At 44.1% G+C, this 23853-nt stretch overlaps 1 protein-coding gene across 1 annotated transcript; it reads left to right on the top strand.

Moving 5' to 3' along the window:
• The first annotated feature begins 1562 nt into the window (after positions 1–1562).
• Positions 1563–23432, top strand: LOC149364426 (uncharacterized). Its single transcript, XM_089568696.1, has 18 exons — positions 1563–1675; positions 4119–4204; positions 5298–5362; positions 7186–7278; positions 9900–9962; positions 10119–10251; positions 12007–12065; positions 12838–12915; positions 13713–13797; positions 13874–13935; positions 14403–14477; positions 14566–14632; positions 14827–14924; positions 16341–16415; positions 16699–16777; positions 18324–18397; positions 21752–21829; positions 23316–23432. Exons 2-18 carry the CDS (start codon positions 4177–4179, stop codon positions 23430–23432), a joined length of 1329 nt encoding a protein of 442 aa, XP_089424822.1. The 5' UTR covers positions 1563–1675; positions 4119–4176.
• The last annotated feature ends 421 nt before the right edge of the window (positions 23433–23853 follow it).

The raw sequence follows: 23853 nt of genomic DNA, 5'->3' as shown, positions 1-23853 counted from the left end.
TGGGTCTTTACTTTGGATACCTTCACCTTCTTCGGAATAAAGTTGTTATCGACTGCTTGAGCGGTTTTTTCCCCAAACATCCTGGAAGGCAGGACGACGAATCATCCTTTCTTATCAGCTTGTAGAAGGGCCAGGTTGTTGTCCTTGAAGAAGGACACAATTGCTTTCACTGATGTTTTCAGGCTGGCAGCTCCCGTGCTCACGGTACTCCGTAGAAGGCTGTCAACACCGTCGAGCAGACACCGCTCCTTGTCCTCGTCTGAAGCCTTACGTGCCACTTGCCGTGCGCAGGCACTCTGGGTGGTGGGGGAAAACATTTCTTTAGGGCTATTTACTGGAGAGAGTGGGGACTGGCCTTAAGGGCCAGCCCCTTACAAATTCTAGGAGAGGTCCCTAGTCTGAGACCCCTGTGGCTTCCGCTGCAGCTTGGGCCCTAGCGACGAGAGCTTTTTGGCTCTGTAACGTAGAGCAGCCGAGCAGGGCAGCCTCCCGGCTCTCTCGGGTAGGTGAGGGGAAAGGGGGGTAAGCAGGGTTAAAGGGGCATGCCCACATCATGTGGTACACGTCCGAGAACGCGAATCCACAATGCAGGCACGCCCCGTTAAGAGCCCGATTAAAATACTGTAGCACTGCCGGGCACAGTACCGTGTTGGTATACAAGCGAAGAAGCCAACGCTCTTCGCTTTTGGTCAGATCTTTCGCACGGGGATGAAAGCGTCTATGCTGTGTTTCATAAAACTGAATAATTTGTTTGTAGGAGATAGCCGGATTAGGTTCTGGTACCTCAGGCGGCGAGTGTAGAGACGATGCCTGGTGGTTGAGCGCGCGGGCTGAGGCTTCTGCAGCGTCGTTTCCCTCTAGTCCCGCATGTGCTGGGGTCCAGATGACAACACGTGTGTTCGGGTGATCCCGGTACTCGCATCTATGTAAATTTTGGGCGGCGCGTTGAGATATGCGTCCTGGTAGATTTTGACAGGCTTGCCGGGAGTCGGTAATGATAACCCGGGTATCTAGTTCTGCAGCGGCCAGTGCTATGGCGACCTCCTCCATGCTGTCACCTTTCCTTCACGTTCGTTGCCTTCACGGCCTTGTTTTTGTGCGCGCAGTATACTTTGAAGATATGTCTGACCGACTCGCCCAACAACGCACTCTTTTAGGCTAGAGGACTAGCGCTGGTGCCTATATCTATTTCCATAGCACCAGAGAGAATGACCTTCGAGATATTTTGTTTTTGTTTTTGAAGCAATATACTCTAAACGAAAAGAAGCAAATAAAAGGGAGTAAGCTGTCCTCTAGTGAACACCCTTTTATAAGAGGGTGCGGGCTAGAGGGCAGTTTATTCTCTTTTTACTCTCATATAGGCGTATTCGTGTTTAAAGTGTTGGAAAGGAAACAAGGGGGTTGGAATACTTTGCCGGCGTTGCCATCACTCTCAAGGCAGTTGTTTACACTTCGATCTTGAAAAGTTCCTCTCAAATGTCCCTACGTTGTCTCCTGTCGTGCGATGTGTCATCTGGGCGACATAGTGACTTGTGCGTGCTTGAGCCGCAGGTGTGAGCAGTTACCGCAGGTGCGCAGCTTTTCCACCACCCATTACAAGAGCGAGTGAGATGCGTGAACGCTTGGAAGCGTTTGCCACATGACACAGACGGCTGGAAGGCTTCAATACGCCCTCGTGAGTTATCGGCCAACTTCTCTAATGTCAAATGTGAATAGTACGGTATAGCGGAGCGATCTTTTGCAACGCTTCGTGCCCAAGAATGGTTCGGTATTGAGATGGCTTATAGTTATAAGTTATAACCTAGGGCACACGCTTTATGGATTGAAACCCCGAGATCCTGGTGTGACATAAATTTTTAAAGTGTTGTTATTCTGCGTTTCACCTTACTATTCACGCTCAGACTTGCATTACGTGACCTCTACACTTGGGTGGAAGTGGGAATGCGATGGAATTTCCTGTGAGGCCCAAACATACCGTTCGCTGCTGGAATAAGGCCAAACAGCGCTTGGTCCGGAGCGCTGGAGAGCTGGCGCCCATACCGACCCCACCGTAGTCGTAGTATTGGGCTGAGTGCTGCAGGAGGAGCAACCGAACTGTCCCTAGAATAGGGTACCTGGGTGGGCAAAGATCTGCGTTGTAGGTAGTGTGGTGACTTTGTGGCACGTGGGCAAGTCCAATATGTGTGCGGGTTGTCAGGGTAGGCGCCACATACCACCTGACAGCGGGGTGGCCAAAGCGCTTTGGTGTGTCGCGGTTGTACGGGTCACATGGTAAAAAATCTGTTCGCGCTTCTGTTATGAAATGAGTGAGATGTCACTGTGCCCTGTCACTGAGAAGGGCACTGTTGTTTAGCTCGAAACAAAAAGTATCAAAGTAACCTTTCTTGTGCCTGCATCAAATGTCAACGCGAGCAGAAACTTTGCCGTCAATAGGCAGTACACTGACTGTACTGCCAAAATGAACTACGAATCTAAACTATACAGCCAAAAGGCGGGGTGAAGCCTTGCATCGTTTTGACCCGCTCGTCTGGGGCCTCGGGAGCGGCTCATCGACGCATTTATGACACAATAAGAACAGTGTTTCCATTAGTGTATGCGCCCAAAATTATAGGGGAAAATTTTATATAAACTAGCTCTTTAGAAATGGCTGCAAAAGGAAACAATTAAAGCGTAGATGACACAAAAACCGTCGCCTAACGCGGCCTTTGTCATATCGGGCACTGCTCACTCAACCAATTATGAATCATGCACTGCAACTACCTCGTTGATATTATGACGTGTGCATTCGTAGCTGTTCCGCGAGTGAACAGTGACGATAACGTTGTTCAGAAACTGCAGTGATGATTATTACCAATGGCGAGAAAGAGCAGAATACGAAGCCACGGACACGGGCACCTGTGAAGAAAATACAGGTGGAAAACCACTTAATTAGCACGTGCTGCAACGAGACGTGTCTTGTCGCTTTAAATAGAGCTGCGCCATTAACCCTTCAAAGCCAACGAGGTTATTAACGTAAAGCTTAGCAATTAACTAACTCACGTGCAGCACCGGTATTTCAGATGGCATTTAACCGAACATCACTCGAATCAAATGCCGGTCTTGGGCTACTGCACGAGGTATTTCGAAGGCGTTCGTTTCAAATGCCATTCGAGTCGGCGGGAGGGAGGATGTGGGAAAGGAAGACGTTCGAGAGTTTCAAATGTCTTGGAAACATGAACACGTGTACCATCGTTGCTCTGTGCCTGGAAGCCGTCATTTGGGAAACAAAAATTAGGTATGAACAAGTACTTTTATATTGAGGGATATTAACATAAATGACGAGACAGATTACTTTATTTCTTTACTGCGGCCTATGAAGCTACACAACACGTCGGCTGCGGTGGTCAGATTTGTTCCCGTTTATTTTGATTGCTAAGTTTCGGAGTCAAAATGAAAGTGGAAGTCAAAGTTTCGGATTCAGTAGCAGCCGTCCTCAAAGGAAACTGAAAGCTTTCTTTGCGACGACTGTTTAACACTTGTTATATTCGTAAGCAGCAGATGTGATACACGCAAAAAGCAAACGAACAGTGGCAAAAAGCAGTGTTGGCCCGGAAAAGAAATGAAAGATAGGCCGCCGTAAAAAAAAAAAGAAAAGCTCAAAGAGCAAGACTTTGAACCGCAACTCGCGAGTAGTAATAAAAATAAACGCCAAATGGCATTCATAACACTTCTTTTTTATCGTTGACAATATTCTTCTCGGCGCCCAATTATATGCATAAAAGATTAAGCTGAAGTTATTGAAACTAAACTTGACGTAGAACAGCGCCACTGCAATACGGCGAGCGAATGTTGAAGCATCCGACTGCATTTGGAAATCGTTTTGGAGCACCGCCGAACTGGTAGAGTCCGAATGAAATTCGATTCAAACGGCTTTCGAAAGGGTCTGCGTAGCGCAGGTGTCATACAGATATTATTGTGCGCCGTAGCGAAGTTCCACAGGAAGAGTTGCTTTGAAAGGAATTTCTGAAAAAAAAAGGAAACTTCCACAGCCTGAAAGATATAGTGTGCAAATCGTTGTGGATGGCGACGAATATTTTGAAGAAATGTCGCATGGTATGGCATTTTATGACTACTTTCAGATCCAGACAAGAACAGAACGGTGCAGGCGGCAGGCCAGGCCGATCGGGACGGAACAAAATGGAACACGCCACAGTCGCAGTGCTTCGTAAGTGATCCATGGGTAGGAGTAGCTGTACTACTTGTCAATACTTCCTCTTTGTAAGAGCGTAACAAAGAAGCAAACAGGATGGAGGAGGAGCAGAAGAGAACAGAGTTGCTGCAGCTGCAGTGTTTCTTCGATTCTGCTTTATGTATCGTTCTGTACGCTTTTTGCAGAGACGAATTATGGACTGCGCCTTTTCTTCATTTGAAACACTGCGTTCTTATGCTACGACTGGTCGCAGAAATTCGACAACTACATCACTCTGCCACCAACAAAGGGCATGACATTATCTACCAATGGCTACCAGGGCACAGCGGCATAGCAGGCAATCACCGCGCGGATGAGGTCGCACGAACTGCTCACCACGATGGCGATTTTGTGTCGATCCCCCTTTCGAGATCAGACGCAGCGGGCAGGCTTCGCGCACTTGCGCGGGACAACACGCTTGCCGCGTGGAATTACGGTTAATTCTGCAATTCACGTCTAAAATCCTTGGACCCAGATCTGAAGCTCCGGCTTCCATCAGGCCTACCACGACGTGAAGAAACTTTACTGTGTCGCCTCTGGCTTGGTGTAGCTTTCACCAACCATTACTCTTTCTTAATTGGTATGGCTGATAGCCCTGCATGTGCCATTTGCGGGTGTGATGAAACTATAACCCACATTCTTCGTGACTGTCCTGCCTAGAGCACCGAAAGGCAATCCCTCAGTCATGCGCTGGACCGCCTAGATCCACGCCCACTGACTGAAATGAAGATTCTGGGCCACTGGCCGCGGCGATCGTCGGCGGTGAAAGCCTCCAAGGCACTGCTAACCTTCTTGTGGACTTCTGGCCTGCATGACAGGCTGTGACTTCACGAATGCTAACTTTGATGTGACTTCAGTTTTCTGTTACTCTCTTTTCTCTTTCATTTTTTTATCCCCTCATCCCCTTCCCCTCGTGTAGGGTAGCAAACCGATAATTCTTCCGGTTAACCTCCCTGCCTTTCCTCTTCTACCTCCTCCTCCTCTGCTATGACACATGATAAACACAAGAATTCCACTAAGTTTGAGCGCAGAGAAGTGTTGAACTGCAATACAAAGCATTTTTACGCAGTGTTCGCAGTCGCTGAGGCATCTTTCCAACCTTGCGGGGTATCACCTGTGAAGATCACAGCTTTGGTAAGCATACGCTTTCCTCACGAAGAAGGCTGTCTAAAGAGAAAGGTCCCGTAGCTGACGAGAGCACTGTCGGTACTCTTCTCGTAAAGTAAAAATTTGCGAGGACACTTTGGCAACTAAAGTGTTGAGAGGCGAAAGCCGAGGACACTCTGCCTTGACGACTTCCGGTGGATGTAACGTCACACCGTTCCCGTGGCTATATGCACACCCAAATTATACATATTTCGGGGATCGTAATTGTTAACTACGGTTAATTAACACATTTTTCCATCTAATTTGACACAAATCCGACGTCTTCCCGACCATTCTGTGACAATTTTCACTATGCCGTGACGACTTCCGGTGAATGTGAAGTCACACCGTTCCCTGGCTATATCGACGTCCGCGTTATTTCGACGCAATTTCGACATTTTTGCCCGCAATTAATTAACCAATTAATCTGCAGTCATAAAACTTGGCTTCTAGGTTAATTTTTTCCCCCTATATTTGAAGAAACCATTGGTTTTCTTCTATCTCTTTTAGTTCCCGAGTTAAACTCGTGTGACCCGCTTTGTTAACGAACGACAGTATGAGCCATTAAACCCTTTCGCCTTAAAACGATCCCAGGCCTCTCTCGCTTCAGGGAAAAGGCATTGACAGCGATATCGGTAATGGCCCCCTACCACTTCATCGCCGATATAGTCAGGGCGCGAACTGCATCGTTCACCAGGGTAAGGTTTTAATTGGCGATAGAGCGAGTTTTTGATGTGGAGTAATGTGCAGAGAGCGACGTCATTTATCTATACTGGAAGTCCATCGTGAACAAGTCGTTCTATGAAAAAAAAACAAACAAAAAATTATAAATTGTCAAAGTCAAAGCGACCGCTGTATTTACCGCATTAGAATTCGAGGCTTTCAATGTGCGCTTTTCCGCTTATGGGGTACTCCATCAAAAAAAAAAAAAAAATTTTTCTTTCATCGGAAAACATGTTTTGTATGTTTAGGACATAGCCTTTCAGTAGGAATAGAAATTCTTGCTGGAAAGAAAAAAATTTCTGCAGTAATATTCCCTTGCCATAGCAACATACAGTTCTTTCGTGACAATAGGCCAGTTCTAAAAACCACAGAAAAATATCTTTTTACGACCGGGAGACCACATATGTTGTGATATTTTGGTCCCGATTGTGTCATATCTCTCGACTGGGTAGGGTATGTTTGTTTTGCATTTCAAAGTACTAATGCCAATTATCAGAAAACTAGTTGACGTAAGAACAAGAAGTTTGTGTTAAAGTCCCACTAATTTTAGCAGTAGGCCTCGGCAACCATGCTAGCAACAAGCGTTCCTTGTGCAGAATGTATGGAGCCTTACATGTATATGTAAGGCTCTATACATGTAAGTTCTCGAGCCAGAATTCGTGATGTGGAAACTTTAGGTATAGACGGTGCATAACCTCTGCGGTTAAGTTCGCGGCGTAGAGTTGAAAACATATTGCAGGAACGTCCGCTCGCTTTGCGTTTCGACACACTCGAAGCGAAAGGACAGCGACGCGGTCTACAGTTTTCATTTTGTCGTCTCCGCCTACGTACCAAGATTTCTGAGAAGAAATCCCTTGCTTTAACCTTTTCGGTGATGACGCACATACTCCCGTCTGCCTTTGTGATTGCTATAACTATTGCTATAACATCTTTGCCTTTTGGAGGCAGGGAAAACTCTGAGAGTTTATGTGTAGTCGGCAAGTATCCTATGTCTCTGACTTTAATGGGCGAAGTACGCTCTTTTTGTTGCAGTAAATGTGGCCATTTATTTCGAGGGTGTTTATTATTATATTTCCACAATTACGCAGGACAATAGCACGTGCATTCCTGAGCACTTCAGAGGAACAATGAACGGCTTCATTTTTGACGAACCAAGCGACACTAAGTGCACGTCGACAGTGGTAAGGCCAGCGCCCAATGAGCATTCGATTCGCATTCTAGTCGTTTTACTGTGGATATGCACGAAAGCTAGTGTGTGTAATGCAGTTGATGGGTACATGCCGTCGACAACGCCATGTGAGCTAGGGGACTAGAAGCGTCCAAAAGCAACAATAAAAACACCATACTTCGGCATAGTAGAATATCAAAAGTAGAATAAAAAGCAAAAAAATATATCGCTGTATACCCTAATACAAGGGCCGTAATTTTTCATTTGGTACTTTGACGGGATGCGGTGCTTGCGCGAAAGAGGCATTTTTTCAATCTCTTTTTATCACTATAGTGGAATCGGGATTACTTGTACAGTGATTGCGCGACGTCCTGTATTTCAAAAGGAATTAGCGCTGGCCTGGTGGACCTTAAGGACAACGCATCGAAAGTCTGGATGGTGCGATGAACGGAGGGTCTGGGCAATAAAACAAGCCAGTATAGCACTTTATTTCCAAGCAGCATGTGAAATCGGCCCAACACTGCAAATGCACGGTTCCAGTCTGCTCCTTTATAGGACCCGCCTCTGCCAATACTTTTTCAATATCAGGTCAATTACCTTATTAATTAATCATTAATTAATTAATTAATTAATTAATTAATTAGACAACGTCACGTCAGCCTAAGTTACTCCGAATAAGAACTAAGGCGAAGGCATGTGCATATAGCGTGGAGGTGTCGGCCCTTGATCGAAATAACGTTTGACCAACGGTTTGGCGAATGTTCGAGATGGCATTTGGCACGTGCGACCCACGGCCTTCGATTCAAGAGGGTTCTCGCATGTCCCGTTTTACCCATCGCCTCGTTACCGAAGAGGCTGCGGACATGATTACTTTCGTTTCAATGTGCGGTTAGTGTGTTGTTCGTAAACAAATAGCAAGATTAGGCCATTAATGATAAGTGGTGGCTTGCTCAAAAACACTTTCTTCTGCTGCCTCGATGCGAAGTACGCTAGGCCTAGCAACAGCGAGCGATCGGCGTGCTACTAGTTCGCGACCGGCTTCCGTATAGCTGTCTTCTGTCAACCTGCGCGCCGGCGGGCAGACCGTGGCTCTACAGAAACATACCGCCAGCGTTTGTGCACCATAAACCTAATTCTTGCGTTGCATAAGAATGTTGTGGTAACGTGAAACTCAACGTGAAACTCAGTTGCTTATTGCCGACTTTCTTCTTGTCAATTATCGGCTGCGGAGTTCGGAGCTCGCACAAGTGTATAGGGTAGTTTACACAGTTACAGCAACATTAGGAAGGAACCTATTACAGAATCAGTACATATGCATTCGGCGTCTAATATTATCTTGTTAATTTTGATCAGGAATCCGAGGAAATGCCACGTAGGCTTCCATTGAATGCAATTATTTACCGTTTGCTTTCACTTCATTTCAAATATTCTGCCAGACTCCTTAGCGCTAACGGCAAAAAAAAATAAATAAAAATAAACCGTGTTTTTTTCGTTTATTGGTTGCTGTCAACGTCACACTTCGTTGTCTGTTTTGGTCGATTGTGCTGTCCGTGTGATCGACTGCACTCCTGGCGCCAACGTATACTTCTTCCGGGGTATGATATGACGTCATGGCATCTCTTTTTCTGAACTCTCGAGCGCCAAGGCCTGATAAAGAAAAAAGAAAAGGTGCCGTTGTATTCACGATTTGAATCGACTTCTTTTTATAAAAGTTGTTGATGGTTTCACAAATGATATTCCAAAAGTTTAAATCACCGCGTGCTTTGATGTGAATTGGACCTTTCAGCTCCGTTCACAATACCCAGGAATTAGAAACATGCAATATATTACACTACACGTCTTATATCTTTCTGCGACGCATTCAATTCTCTCGATAAATTTGCATTACACAGGCATTATAAACGTGGATTGCATTATACTACCCTTGTAATATGAGCCATTCAATAGAACGCACGAGCGCGAGAATGCACGAGAGTATCTCGTGCCATCCTTTTTCTCTTTTAAAGCCACTCGACTTATAAAGCCAAGTGACTCTGAAGGTTTAATGCCACCTTTATACTAGAGTACATTATACACCTAGCCAGGAAAAGGGGCTGCACTCATGCATGTCAACCCGAGATTCAGCACTCTCTTCAGTGGTGCGATACGCTTGAGGAAGGACAGTTTGAAGATGATAATAGTAATAATAATAATAAAAGCCTTATTGTCCGTAATATTTACACATTGCTTTTATGCTACACCTTAGTAACTCGGTGCTTGTGGATGGGTCTTCAGAAGTAGTGATTACCATGCAGCGGGCAGCGCAAGGCTCGAAAATAGTTTAATAAATCAACTTTATTGAGAAAAAATGAAAAAAGAAGCGAAAAAGGGAAAAGAAGAACAAAAGAAACGAACGTCACCATCCTTAAAAAGGGATACCACACTCATGCCGCTGAGTTAAAAAAACAAAAACAAAACGTAGCATTATAAATAAGCACGAAAATGAAACATCACGAAAGTGGTACCAATTTTCACACACAGTTCCGCTGAACAATACATAGTCAAAGAGGAAAAAAAAAAGGAATGTAAATCACCTTAAAATAAACTAATTCCCCTTCTAGTTTAAGTTACCAGACGTTTTTGTCTTTGTTACAGGACGTGGTGACCACTTGCAGATGCCAAAACGGAAACGGCGTGTCGGGTGGGCGGTACTGCGTGGTGAGGCATATCACCCATTAATATTTATTTTCCTTTCTCCTGTTCGCAAGAAAGCCATAGTAAACCATAACACATTGCATTGCTATCGAGAGCATAGCTTCAAGTGGGATGCGCACCTTCTTACATTGTCATGCCTTTTTTCCTTTTCTGTTGCAGCATCACATTAATAGAACAGCAGACGACAACATTGTGAACGTTACGCTCGGACTGTGCGACGTCGGTGCGAGCTGTTATCTGTACGATTTCCGCGCACACTTCGCAGTGGACGTGAGGGACGTGTATGTGGCTTGTAAGCATTTCCTTCAAATATTGGCAGGCTATTGTATACTTTTACTTTGACAGCGCTCGTTTCCTCGTTGCTTACTTTCATAACCAGCGCTGGCTGCGAGCTTTTGTAGTGTACATGACTGCGCGAATGTAAAAACAAAAAGATACAAGTTGAAAAAGCCTGGGTTGCTGCTGTAATTACTTGAAATTGCGCTTACAGACGAATAGTGGCGAATTATTTGAACAACAATGCACGCGCGCCAGACACTGTGATCCACAGCAACAACAGCCTGATAAAAAAAAAATGACTCTGAGGAAGAGGCACAAAACGAGACACTGAGAAAAAAAAAAAAGACGCAACGGTATTGCCGACTTTTACTTGATGTTAGGATATAAATATTAGTTTAAAAAGCACAGAATAATCTTGCTACCCTTCCAGTACAGTCGAGAGAAAAATAAATGAAACCGGGGTCAAATGTCCGTGATATAATGCCTATAATGCCTATATATAAGCCTATAGAATAAGATTTATGAAATAAGAAGAACTACACATGAAGTTTTATGTCAACACTGAATTAGATGCATTCCATAATGGTCTGTTCTGTATTTTTCTAGATCTTCACTTTGGGGAGCTGAGTTAGGTATTGCGTTTTGTTTTCTTTCTGCAGGCGAACATGTACGAAAATAACCTAAAAATAGTTAATATTTGTTTCTTACTTTTTTTATTGATCAACGATTGTCGGCAGTCTAATGCTTTATTTTCCACGGGGTGTAACAGAGCATACCGATAGCACAAAATCACACGCACATCCAAATTGAAACAATTAACTGTTCCAAGTTCAGTGCTTCGACATGGCCATAGAACAGCCCACAGGCAGCTAAATAAACAAAAAAAAAACAAGCAGCGTTTACAAGGTGAAGTAAACCCATGCCTGTTTGTTACTTCTGCTTTTGCGATCGTCTGGCTATCTCATGTCCAGCAATTTCGGACAAACATTTTAAAATTGAAAAATTGTAAGACACTTTTACGGATATATTGAAGATAACTGTCAATTCCTCTAATATGCAGCAATATCTTTCTTTTAAAATGTTTTCATCGATCGCATCAAACAGTTTAAGACTGCCATAGAAAAGCAATCGGAAATGGTTTTTACGATAGCAAAAACCATAATAGAAAACAAAATTCAACACTGCCACCGGGTCATCTGCGGATGTATAGACTGTTGTAGCGAAATCTTACGCTATATGAAAAAATTGCGTTTATCAAAGCTTTCCCATTCAAAAATACTTTTGTCCAGAATTTCGGGGAATGGTAGGTGGCTTTAACAGTGCGAAAACTGTGGCGCAAAACACACTGTTCTCGGGATGACCACATCTGCTCTACTTGCGCAGCAAGGCTTGCCGCTCTTTACGAAAGGCTGAGAGGAAATGTTGCACTACTCCCAATATGTCACAGTTCGCACACTGAGGTGATGAAGGACGCTTGACCTGGCTCAGTTGCTGGTTGGTTTATGGTTGGTTTATGGGGTTTAACGTGGGCTCAGTTGCGTCAACGTGCATGCAGACATGCTGTGTAAAGAGGCCATGCACGGTACCAGATTTTTGTTTTGTTTTGCGAGATTCCCTTTGTAACACAAGGAGATGAGAAGACAGCCAAGAAACCAGAAGTGGAGTGCATGCTTATTTGCGGTGCCGAAACTTTTCGCAGCAGCCGCTGACGCAGACTGAGTTACGTGGCTCTTACTGATTTCCTAGCGACCATTTTTCTTGCCCTCAGATCACCTCAAGGCGTTTCCTAGGCCTTGCATTACTGCCAACATAACGGCCACTTCAGAGGTGAGCTATATGGCTTGAATATCATATTCTTAAAGTTTTTCCCAAAGATATTCTTAAAGAATAATTGACAGGAAAGGTAAAGCAAGACTTAGATGCGCGCAGCCGTTGTTACGCGGAACCTACACTCTAAACACTAATGCACCTATATGGGAGTAAAACAAAAGTTATCTGCCCTCTAGCGCACTCCGTTTCATTAAAAAGGGTCCCCTGGAGGACAACTTACTCCCTTATTACCCCTTTATGTTTAGAGTGTATGTAACAGCAAAGCGCCACCCGCATGCCGGGCCAAGGCTCGGCTCTTGTCTCTAGTTGTCAACTGCTGTCTTTTGAAAACAGGCGTGTCATTCAACACGCAGGATCAGAGAATACAAATTCAGTTTTCATCACCTCTGCTCTTTTTTGCGCAGGCATGAAGGTTCAGGTGGCGCTGCTCTTTCAGTAGCGCTTTGCTGTACTTTCAGATAAAAGAAGATAAAAGAATAAAATTGCATCGAATTCCATTTTGAGACGAATTATTTCTTCGTTCCAGTACGCCGCCAAAAAACAAAAACGTCCAGGAAATAGTAGGAATAGATACCTTCCTTTGGCCTGGAAATTTTAGAAAGTTGAAGGAGAAAGCGGGAGTTTGAAAAAGCGTAAGATGAGAGTGTTCTTGCCAATAGAAGCCAGCAGGTTTAGTCAGGAAAGTTTGTAATTTTTGGTTGAGGAGAGTTTCAGCTACGCACTTGTGAAGGTCTTAACGCGGTTCATCATGTTACTTTCATTGTTTCAGCTGAGCGTTGTCGCCGGCTGCGAGTACTTCTGCTACAAACGGACTAACAAAGACATCAACGATGGTCGAGCCTGCGTCGTGAGTAGCTCGTTAAACGTGCATAACAGCATTGATTACGGAAAAGTAGACAAACACTTGTTCCCTGAGGTTGGTTATCACAACACCTGAAAGTTCTTTCAGTGACTTGTTCAGTTATTGGCACACTGTCCCCCATATGCAAATGGGAGTGCACAATATAACAGAGCCTCGTAGAGACCGTTCTATGCATGATAACAACTGCAACAAGAACGAAGAAGCTGAGTATTAACTGCTAATTAAGTGACCAATTGAATTAAATTTCAACAGTATATAGGTCAGATTGCAGTCAAAAGCCAAAAAATGCCAAAAAATGAACATATTCTAAAGAAGCTAACATTCTGCTCATTGTGGGCACATGGTGGTACCCAGAAAACATAAAAAATGGTCGTAGGCACAAAAAATTTACTTTTCCTCGTATCTGAAATCCAAAAACAACCCCGGCAGCGGCTAACAAATTTGCATTGAAAGCGTCCGGAATGATTTCTCGGTCAGCTACAAGTACGTTTGTGAATGTAAGTAGGTTTGTTTGCCCCAACACATTTGAAAGAAAAAGTTTTTCTTATCACGTAACAGGAGCGGAGGAATTAAAAATATAACTCACTGAGATCCGATTTACACAGAGATGGAAGGGCTTATCTTCACACAGGTCTAACAGAAGCATTCATAAGCACGCGGTCCTTACACGTCAAGCATTTCGAAAACGGTGAAATTTTTATCGGTGAACTTGCCCTATGTGCAAAGCAGCATTCTCGCAAACAGCGATACGACTACTAAGATCTTTTTGTCATCGTTCGCAGTTGGAGTGGTACCCAACGCTCCTTACGAAAGAGCCGGTAGTCACACTGACGGGATCCTGCTGGAACGGCATCTGCAGGCATTCGGGTAACAGTATTAGGATTGTGTTGCGTTCTTATACGAAATCAAGCCCTGAAATCTAAATTACAGAAATCTCTTGCAGGAAACTTCTCGATGCGGACAGTTGACACGTGCCCGGATCGTGAACGTTACATGAATCTTGGTGTAAGAATTTCTTGAACACTTTTACACGCCGCTACCATTTCGTGCTGTGTTTCAAGCGACACCTGAGTAAATTTCAATTCGATGTGTACTGAACCCAAATATAGATTTCATTTAGGAGAAACCAATGCGTTCCGATTGCTCCTAGAAGGGGTAAGTGTGGGCTACCTAGAGTAGCATATCACTTCGGTATGCTACCTAGGGTAGCATCCGAAGCCTAACCGCTGCACCACGGCGCCAGGAGTGGTATAGGAGGGCTTCCACTAGTCTATGAATATAAAGTCAAGAATGAACAATTCCGCAGATATAGGCGTCAACCAACTAAAGCTATCGGGTCATACCCTTCAGGTGGAGCTTCGACATCCCCTCCAATTTTTTGCTTTGGAAAGCTGGCAAACATACGAAAGTGCTAGAGAATACAAAATAGTAGCAACGAATAAACATCACTTCACTGCTTTTTTTCCCCTCAGAAGACGGTTAACGAATGTTCATACAGATGTCTCAACGGAAGACAGCGCAATCGACCTGATGGCCTTACGTGCGTGGTGAGTTCAATGCGCCATAAAGGAATGCTGGGGCATTTTTATTAGTCACCCTAGCAAGCCTACATTCCTCTGTGCCCTTCCTTCCCAGTTAAAAAAGAAGTGGTACGCCAGAGATACGATGGGAGTATGCAACAGAGGCGTTTGTTTGGCTGCTCGTAAGTACCGTAAACTGTACTCTTCATTAGTCATTTACCTGCTGAAAAGTACACAGAAAAAATTTTATTCAAAGATGACAGGCTCTGAACTTATTGGGTCGCATGTGTCGGATGAGAGTAGAAAAAAAAACAAGATGCCTTGCAACAACTGACGGAAAACTTTTACTTATTTGTTCTTATGCGCTGAATTACAGGCGAAGTTGAATGCACGAAGATGAGTCAAAAGGCAAGAACGTCTGCGGCCATTCCCGTGCCGGTTTCTCAATATTCGTTTCCGACTACGCTGTACATCGTACGTATTGTGAACCAATCAGTAAAAAAAAAACGACAAAAAAGGTGCATGTGGTGAGGTTGCAAATGAAAGAAAGTAACTGGTGTTCCCTAGATTAGGAAGAGAATTTTCTCGCTTTATCCTTGCCTTGCTACACTCTATGGATAGATAATTTTTTAAATCCGCTGCAGATAGACACAAAAGGTGTTCAATAAAAAGCGACACTGTCAGTGCAGGTTTATGGACAACTCCTAGAAGGAGTGGTCTGAATGAGCTATGCATTTTTGAATTTTATTAAAAAGAAAAAAGAGGGGAGCGGTTTGTGCGGTTGTTTAATAATAAATGTTCCGCCCACAATGGAAGGGGGAGGCAGCAGCCGCTCCCTTCCCGTTCGTTTCCACTCTTTTTATAAATCCGCCCCCTGATGCTATCTCAGAAGCTACTCCATCAGGCGCAGTTTCCGTGTAGGTAGCATTACTTTGAAAATCTTTGTGTGATCAGAGTAAAATGCGGGAACTTAGAAATTTTCGTAACAGGATCATCTAATTTGAACATTTTGCGACTGGCTTCAATGTTCAAATCAGACTTCCATTTAGGGTTCAGTGTACTCCTTTGCCAAAAGTAACCTAGCAGCAGGATTTCGCTTCTGAACAGTATAACTAAGCCTTTACGGCACCCATAAATGCTGAAAGGTGTCAAAATGAGAGGACAAGGGTTCACCTTACTTTATACAGATTCAAAACATAAGGGCTTTCATAAGTGCTTCGTTACGTGGCTAAGAAAGGAACCAAAGTTGCCCGGTTACTTTTGCAAAGGCTGTACCTAGCGGTACTTGCACTGTAACTTCGGTGAGAACGCCATTTTAGAAACTCTAAATACTGGAGTAGACTGTTAGAAACAGCGCAAAGAAGACGTGGGTGACAAAAATGAACACTTGGAGACAAGACAGCTCCCGTCCTGTCTAAGTGGTCCTTTTCGTCGTCAAGGTATTCTTTGAGCTAATTTTAGCAGTTCAAACATGAACCAATTAGCCCGAACGAGAAACTTTAATTACTGGTATGGATATCGGCAAAGGAGAGCGACCAATCTCATGGTAAATGAGGAGTCTGGCCGCAATAGTTTTATAGTTGACTATCAAAATTATTTAGCTAACTTATTGATCAACACGTCTAAGCTGTTGGTTCGTCGCCACTAGCGGTGACAGTACTGCAGCGAAGAAAACGCTATTTTACTCCAAACAGGTATATTTAGGATGCACTAACAGTCTTAAGTGACACACCCTTCCAAGAAACTCTGGTGCTCACTTATCCTGTGCATAAGCACATCCTGTGACTGCTCATGCTTTTCGGACAGTATGAACCCTTGGGTTTTTAACTGATGCACATGATGCCATCTAAGATGAAGTTTTTCTTCTTTTTTATTTTGTTGCTTTTATAGGTCCCTGTCGCTAAGAGTTGCCAGTGCCGAGCGACACGTGCGATGACCACTCTAGTTAATGATACTCTCTGTGTGGTAAGTCTGGAAGCGGAAATTTGGTCCGATCATGGATAGAGAGACATTTTAATGGTCGCATAATGTAACATGCCAGGTCTGTTGGCGGGAACAAACATGAACTACTCTTCTTTCATTTTTCTTGTTGTTTTAAATTAATAACCTATAGGACTCACAGCGCTTTGATATGAGCCATTTATTATTACTTCTTTAGCTCACAGATTTTAAATGAACTTTAGTGGGAAATTTGTAAATACTTTTTAGTTCGGGCTGAAAACAGTTTTGCGGCTTTTCTGCTTTTCAGCTGTCGCGCTCTTTGGGCGTCACCGGCCGCAAGTTGCAAGAAGTTGGATTGTGCATTGGAGGAGAATGCAAGCGTCGACGTATGTTCATATTTTACGTTTTTTAAGCAACCCTTTTTGCGCCGGTCAAAATATTTAGGCGCATTTAAAAGAGCCTTTAACAAGCATGGACACGATATCAGCACACACTGTATTTAACCTTGCGGTATACTGTACAGCTTTCTCAAAGTGAAAACAAAAAACAAGGGGACGATCAAAACGTTAACAACCTCAAGCGCTGCAGCCAAGTTACCTTCATCCGAAAGAGGTGTTTATGCACTAGGCACCAAAGTAAGAAAAAGTTGCAATAAGCTTTGCTGATAAACTAGTCTTGAGAGTCACTTTACGATCAGATGGGCGGTGTTCTCATTGCAGGACTTCAGTGGCCCGTGCTTCTTCACGAACTTGGCAGATGAGCTTTAGCTGATCTTCCAAGGATACGATAGTCAGTTGCTGGTCGTTAAGGGTATCAGAGTGGGTTCCAAGAGAAGGCAAGCGTAGCAGGGGGTGGCAGGAAGTTAGTTGGGTGTATGAGATTAAGCAGTTCGCTGGAATACGGTGGCCGCAGCTGGCAAAGAACAGGGTTAACGGGAGAGACATGGAAGAGGCCCTTACCCTGCAGTGGGCGTAGTCATCCGGTTGTTGTTGATGATGATGATGACGTCGAAGCTCAAAAATTAACATGCCATAGAGACAGGGTATGTATATCTTATCTTCCCTTTATAAACCACGTCCCGTTTGTTTCTGTTCGAAGAATATGTCTCGTCAACAGACTTCTTCGACGCGTCGAGACTGGTTCTGCGGATTCTGGTTTTGGCCGAAATCCATGCAAGCTGCTATTGTTTCTAATCGCTTCGTTGTTTCAAATCTTAATGGTTCGTCCCATACACTGTGATATGGGATTTTAGCATGAAACAGCAATATAGCATCATCATGAAGAACTTCTTCCTCAGTGATCTTAGTCTTTCGATTTCTACGCCTGCACACAAATAGTATACGCTCATCATTAGCCATGCAAAAGATACAACATTGCTTTTATCGATAAGTCCCTGTTCTGTGGAGACAGCAAAGCCATGGCTGTTGGAAGTCCTGCTATTAGCGCGCTGCAAACCAAATATTCCTTCTCTTACAGATAAGGAGGACATACGAACTTCTATATCTTCTTGCGCAGTCTCAAAACTGCGGCAGCGTGATATCTACTGGTTATGCCTCGCTTGTTAACATCAAAACCTACAATTTGGCTAGCGAAACTATATACTCATGTTAATAAAGAGAATTTAGAAGCACGTCTTTGACAACAGTAATAAGGAAACATGGTTTGCGTCTCAGGTTTTTATTGGAGTCTTTACGGAACTCATAAAGATCAAAAGGTCTTGAGAGTTGAGAACAATGGCTCTCTTTACTTTACACATATTTATAACCTTTAAAAGGTGCCATACGTTCTTCGTTCAGAGCTAAGAAAAAAACCACACAGCCTTGTTACTTTTGGCGAACACGGTACCTCTACTATTTGCAGCAACGAAGAAAAATCTAATGAAGAATAGTGCTGGTCAAGGATTACCCATCTTTTATACTTCCTTCCCTGCAGCACCCGACCGGCCGGCCCCTCACGAGTTTAAAAAAAAGGAGTGCAAAACCTCTGACGTGAAAGTGACATCTGAGGTTCGTTGTTTCCTTTCATACAATATTCAGCATGTAGAATTGAATATTTGGTAAAACGAGATAAGCTACAGAGAACGAACCGACTTCATAATATCTAAGTGTATATGAAAGACAAAGTAGGCAGTGGTGGCCGAAAATCAGATGCACAGAGGAGGTTAGGGAGGTCTGAAACGAAAACCTGGAAGTGGCCGTCTGTCGTTGACCAGCATACAACAGCGCAGAACAAAACTTGCCATACTTATGGGCTCGAGCAGGATTCGAGCCTGTGGCTTCGTGAGCAGGTCAGCCTCACTGGCTGCTACTTTAGACCACTCTGCCATCGACGCAATCATTCAACACGCGTGTTATACCGCCTTAATATCGCGCGGTGCTTTGGCAAGCCTCGTCTTATCAACAGTCATCCGCTTCCAAACGCTAGAGCAGGCGACCATTTGCAGGAAATTTGAACCACTAGTGCCATCTCACGAGCATTGAGCAAGTCACACGGACCGGCAGGAGATGTGAACCACCGCAGCAGGGCAACAAAGGGATGATTTAAGGTCGTCAGTACAAAGCGCTCACGAAATCTTTGCGTAGTAGCGCATTCCGTACGAATCAATCGAACTGATCGCCCGTGATTTTTTTTTTAAGGGAGAGATGGGAAGGTGTGAACGATTACCAGGCTGAAATTTAGAAAAGCTATGACGACTAAAACTCAACAAAACTTCCAGTTCTGGTAATGTGGCCAGTGCCCGAAAACTGAAATACGTTTTAGCTAGACAGAACTGAACTGTTTTGCGGCCAATAGGTTATGGTGGTTTTCGGTTTTGTAGGAGCTCAGGTTATACAGTTAGTGGGAGGTCCAAGAATGCGCATTTATGTTCACGGGCCCGTTCATTAGGGCACAGCAGCAGCTGAATTCTCAGTATGAGTAAACGAAGCTGACACAGGCAGAGTATTAGCAGGAAAGTTCGAATGGGCGAATATTCGAATTTTTCGAATAGTGAATCGAATATCCTTCTATTCGATTCGCAGAACGCTTCAAATATTCTATTTTCAGAATTATATTCGACTTGAACAAAAGTGTTCTCTAGTTACCGAATAGTTTCTGTGTAATTGGCATAAAAACACCGAAGTTTCTTCAACGACTATTTCAATAACAGGGCCCACTCCGACGTCGCACAATATGGTGCCGCTATCAGGATGCGCGGGGCGAAGGGTTCTTTGCCGCGACAGAGACCATTCGTGTGGCGGCGTTCACAATTCTCCTAAATGCCTACAAGGTTGAACTGCGTGAAAAGGTTCAGCCAGGTTTAGCAAACCCTATCGTGATGCCCGATCTCAGAATCCATGGCTCATAGCCCACGCCTGTCTAAGCTGTTGACATATTGACATACTCGCTACTTCATTCGCAGTCACCATCAGTAACAAAAATCAGTTTCCCACTGCGTACGACATGACGGTCTCAGAGTTATAATCACTCAGAGGTGTCTCCCTCTAGTGGGGATCAGTGCTGGTTTTTTTTGACAGCCATAGCTATAACCCCATAAGATATAGCGCCGTACCGCAGCGCTTCGCTGGTTTCACTTCCACACCACAAATAGCGAATGTTTGCGCAAGTATTCGCGCCGTCTTCGATTCGGTTCTTTCACTATACTATTCGTATTCGATCCGATTTTTAGCTACACTCTTGGTATTTGATTCAGCTCTGAAAGAGCACTTTTCGCACAACTCTACAAAAAATACTAACACTATAATAGCAACAGAAGAACAAAGCAGAAGCTGCACGTTTTGCAGTGAACAAGAAACCAGCTACAAGAATTATAAAATCCATTCTTTTACTTACTCTGTATATGTTACGAAACAAAGAAGTCAGACATTACTGTTTTTTTTTTTTTCAAAACTCCTATTCAAGACCATACATTGTTAAGGAAGTTAATATTCGGCTTGTGTTAATCAGTGCATTACCCCTTGCGTAGTCATAGTTTGTCTTCCTGGGTTCGATTGTCCGCTATCCTTCAGTATTGTTATTGTTTCCATCGTATACGCATTTTGTCTTGAGGGCCAAGGTTTTTTCTTTCATTTTTTATTTTCGTTTCTACGTGCATGTTGTTCGCTGTTAGCCGTGTTTGATCACTTCATATGATAACCTCGTCTAGAGCCGATTGTACGTCGTTTGTCCTCAGGTAGGCAAATGAACCACTGTTCTACTAGATTTATATTGGCATGTGTTCTTGCCGCATTGTGAAATTTCCTTGTGTTGTGTGATGTAGTTCTTGCCTCAGTGTTACTGTTGTGTATGCCCACCTGCTAGGGCCCCGTAGAGGAACCTGCAGTATTGAAAATAAATAAATAAAATACAACATTTATGCTCACGAGTTCGCTTCAACATGCACGTTGTGCTTCTGTTCACAGTAATACCGATTGCGGACTTCAGCTAAGAAGGCTTTTTTTTTTCGCCTGCATGAATTATTACGAAAGTAACTTCTAAGAGCCGTAAGACGTCAGAACTGAACCAATTCAGGATAAATTTTTAAGGCGTGAGCCTTAATTGCCGCATTGAGCGAAAACCCCTCTTCGTGTATGTTAACATCGATGACACTCATAAAATATGGCGCCCTCCTGCAACAAGGCAGCGGGCGCTTAAATTCATGATTAGACGCGCGAGTTTGTTCGGGAAGAGCAACCTGTATCGCACAAATCCCACCGGTGACCGTACCTGCCATCGCAGGGCAGTGGCGCACGTACTTAACTGCTGCACCACTGCGCCAGGATTGGTACGAGGACTCCCAGGGAATTACTAATGCAAAGTCGAGAAGGACCCCATGCATACGGTCGGCGCATGCGAATGCAACTTGATGCCATCAGCTGGCGGGGAAGGGAGTGACTGCCTTCACGAAGTTAGCGCGCAGATCAGAACGCCGTTAAAAAAAAAAATTATGCAGTTTTTAGACTGCTCGTAGACTCTCTACAGACAAACCCTAGAGAAGAGTATATAGGCAATAAAAATGCTATATACAGCCTTTAGACAATCTATAGATTTATGGCCAAAGACTTCAAGTAGATTTTTGTCTATAGACAGTCTATGAGCTATGGACCGACAAAAAGAAATAACCATAGGAAGGCAATGCAGTCTACAAGAAGTCTATAGACTGTCTATAGACCATTTTTTTAAGGGCGGGTACGGCGGAGTCGTGGCGGCAGCTACGTAGAGTCATGCAGAGGTAGAATTTGCAGCTGTGTGGCATCGGGTTACAACGAAGTGAGCAGGCGGGCTTACGCCTTCTCACACGTGAGAAGTCTTTAGTGTCTCTGCCGAGTTTTTGTGTTATGTTTTGAAAGTCATTACAATATCAACTTCTGGTTGTATTGCAGCTCATTGTTGCGGCTTCTTGTAAAGCTGTTTGTAGATACTACAAGACCGAACCTCGCCCCAATGGAACATTGTGTCTCGTGAGTGTCAATTTCGTAGTATAGTATATTTATGGCGTCTTTTCCGACGAAAAATGTTGCCTGTTCGACTCACACAGAGTTTACTCAGGCTTAAATTTTTAGAGCATGACTTCAAATTGCGTCTAGTGACATCGCAGATTGTGGGACGCTATTTCCGCGAGTTTTCTCATTCGAAAGCACATGATCGGTGTTTGCTTCTGTTATTTGATAACGATGGAGGTGCTGGACCCGAGGAAAAATCGTGGAAGAAAAATTACGTCCTTAACTTTGCTACTGATAAAAAAAAACAAACACAGTCTAAACGACGTTTATCATTAAAATTGTGGTGAGATGGACAGTAGGGCACGTCTCGATTCATCACTGTAGCTTCGTCGCAATGGGTAAGGCTTGAACAAATTGTTAGTATGTGTGGTTTTCCTAGGAATGGGTAGTTCAACACCGAGGGGATGTTGCAGCGATGCGAAGTAAAATCCGGCAAGTTTCTTTGTATGGTGTGTGTGTGGATTAACGGTCCCGAAGCGGCACATGTGGGCCATGAGGATTCGGTCCTGCGACCTTGGGATCAGTAGCCACCGTGGAAGGTCGGTCGGCAAGTTTTTGTCCGTTTCGCTATACACTCCTTAAAGAAGCATAAAAAACTTTTTGGACGACGAGGTTAGCGCACCATTCTTGACGCTTACACATAAAAATGAAGCAACATTTAGTATGAACACAGAAAAAAAAATCTTAAAAAAGAACCTGAACAACGCGCTCAGGCCGCCCAACTTCAGTGCTTTAACGCAACTGTAGTAATTGCCTAGACTACGGTTGGTTGATTGGTTTATGAGGTTTAACGTCCCAAAGCGACTAAGGCTATGAGAGACGCCGTAGTGGAGGGCTCCGGTAATTTCGACCACCTGGGGTTCTTTAACGTGCACTGACATCGCACAGCACACGGGCCTCTAGAATTTCACCTCCAAAGAAATTCAACCGCCGCGGTCGGGATCGAACCCGCGTCTTTCGGGTCAGCAGCCGAGCACCATAACCACTGAGCCACCGCGGCGGCTGCTTAGATTACGTTTAACTCCATTATTTATGTTACACACAAGGAAACGTGTACATTCAAAGCGAGTTCATGGAAAAAAACTTAATCTTGGCAGCAGTATGCTAGGTGTTGGTGCAGTGTAGAGTATATTTGTGATAACTGACTAATTACTAAATAGCATCCACCCAAGTGCAGGCATACGGCTACAAAGGAAAGCTAAACAGCTTTCACACAGACTTCGCACATGAAGAAAAATTAGTCCTGGTCAGGGGTTCGAACCCGGGACCGCCGCCTACCCAGAACAGTCGGCTTACCATACATCGAACTCTAAATTAACTCTGAACATTTTAATACCATTTCCCATTAGCGCTGTTCATTCGTTAGCCTCCTTTTTGTAGCAAATGCTAAAAGCATTTTGCGGTATTCGGCGTCTCATATGTGCATGCAACTCACCCGTCACAGGTGGAGTACAGACGCGAAAGCAGGCTGATAGGATCTGCCAAAAAGACGTACACCATCGGCGAATGCTTTAAGGGGACATGCGTGCGAACACACTACAGCTGGGATATCAAGTTCTAAGTCTGTCATTTTTGATGCCGAATAAAATGTAACAAATTCAACGAAAGATAAATAAAACGACATAGAGATACAGCTTGTGTCCATGTTGTTTTCTTTATTTGCTTCCGAGTGGCACGCCAAGCGCATCTCATCCGTCCCTGTCCCTTTAATACATGCAGGCGGGCTTCCCTGTTGTTGACCGCAGCTTGATCTTTTGGCTGGAAAATATCGTAAAAGCTTTAATCTGCTGTGTATGCAACGGTGGCAATAGATGAAGAAATGGGAATCCGTTTCTAGGTACATGTAGAGCCATGGTAAAAAGTTTGCGTGATACGGAGCACTGTAGATCGTCAGTTACACGTTCTTGGAAAGCAGATAATGAAGCATGGCGCCGATGTCATAGGGTAAGTCATTCCAGTCTCTAGCTGCTCGAAATGAGAAC

This window comes from Amblyomma mixtum, chromosome 2 (assembly GCF_055824585.1).
Source record: "Amblyomma mixtum isolate Tamu chromosome 2, ASM5582458v1, whole genome shotgun sequence".
NCBI lineage: Eukaryota > Metazoa > Arthropoda > Arachnida > Ixodida > Ixodidae > Amblyomma > Amblyomma mixtum.
This window is presented reverse-complemented; position numbering and strand designations above follow the sequence as displayed.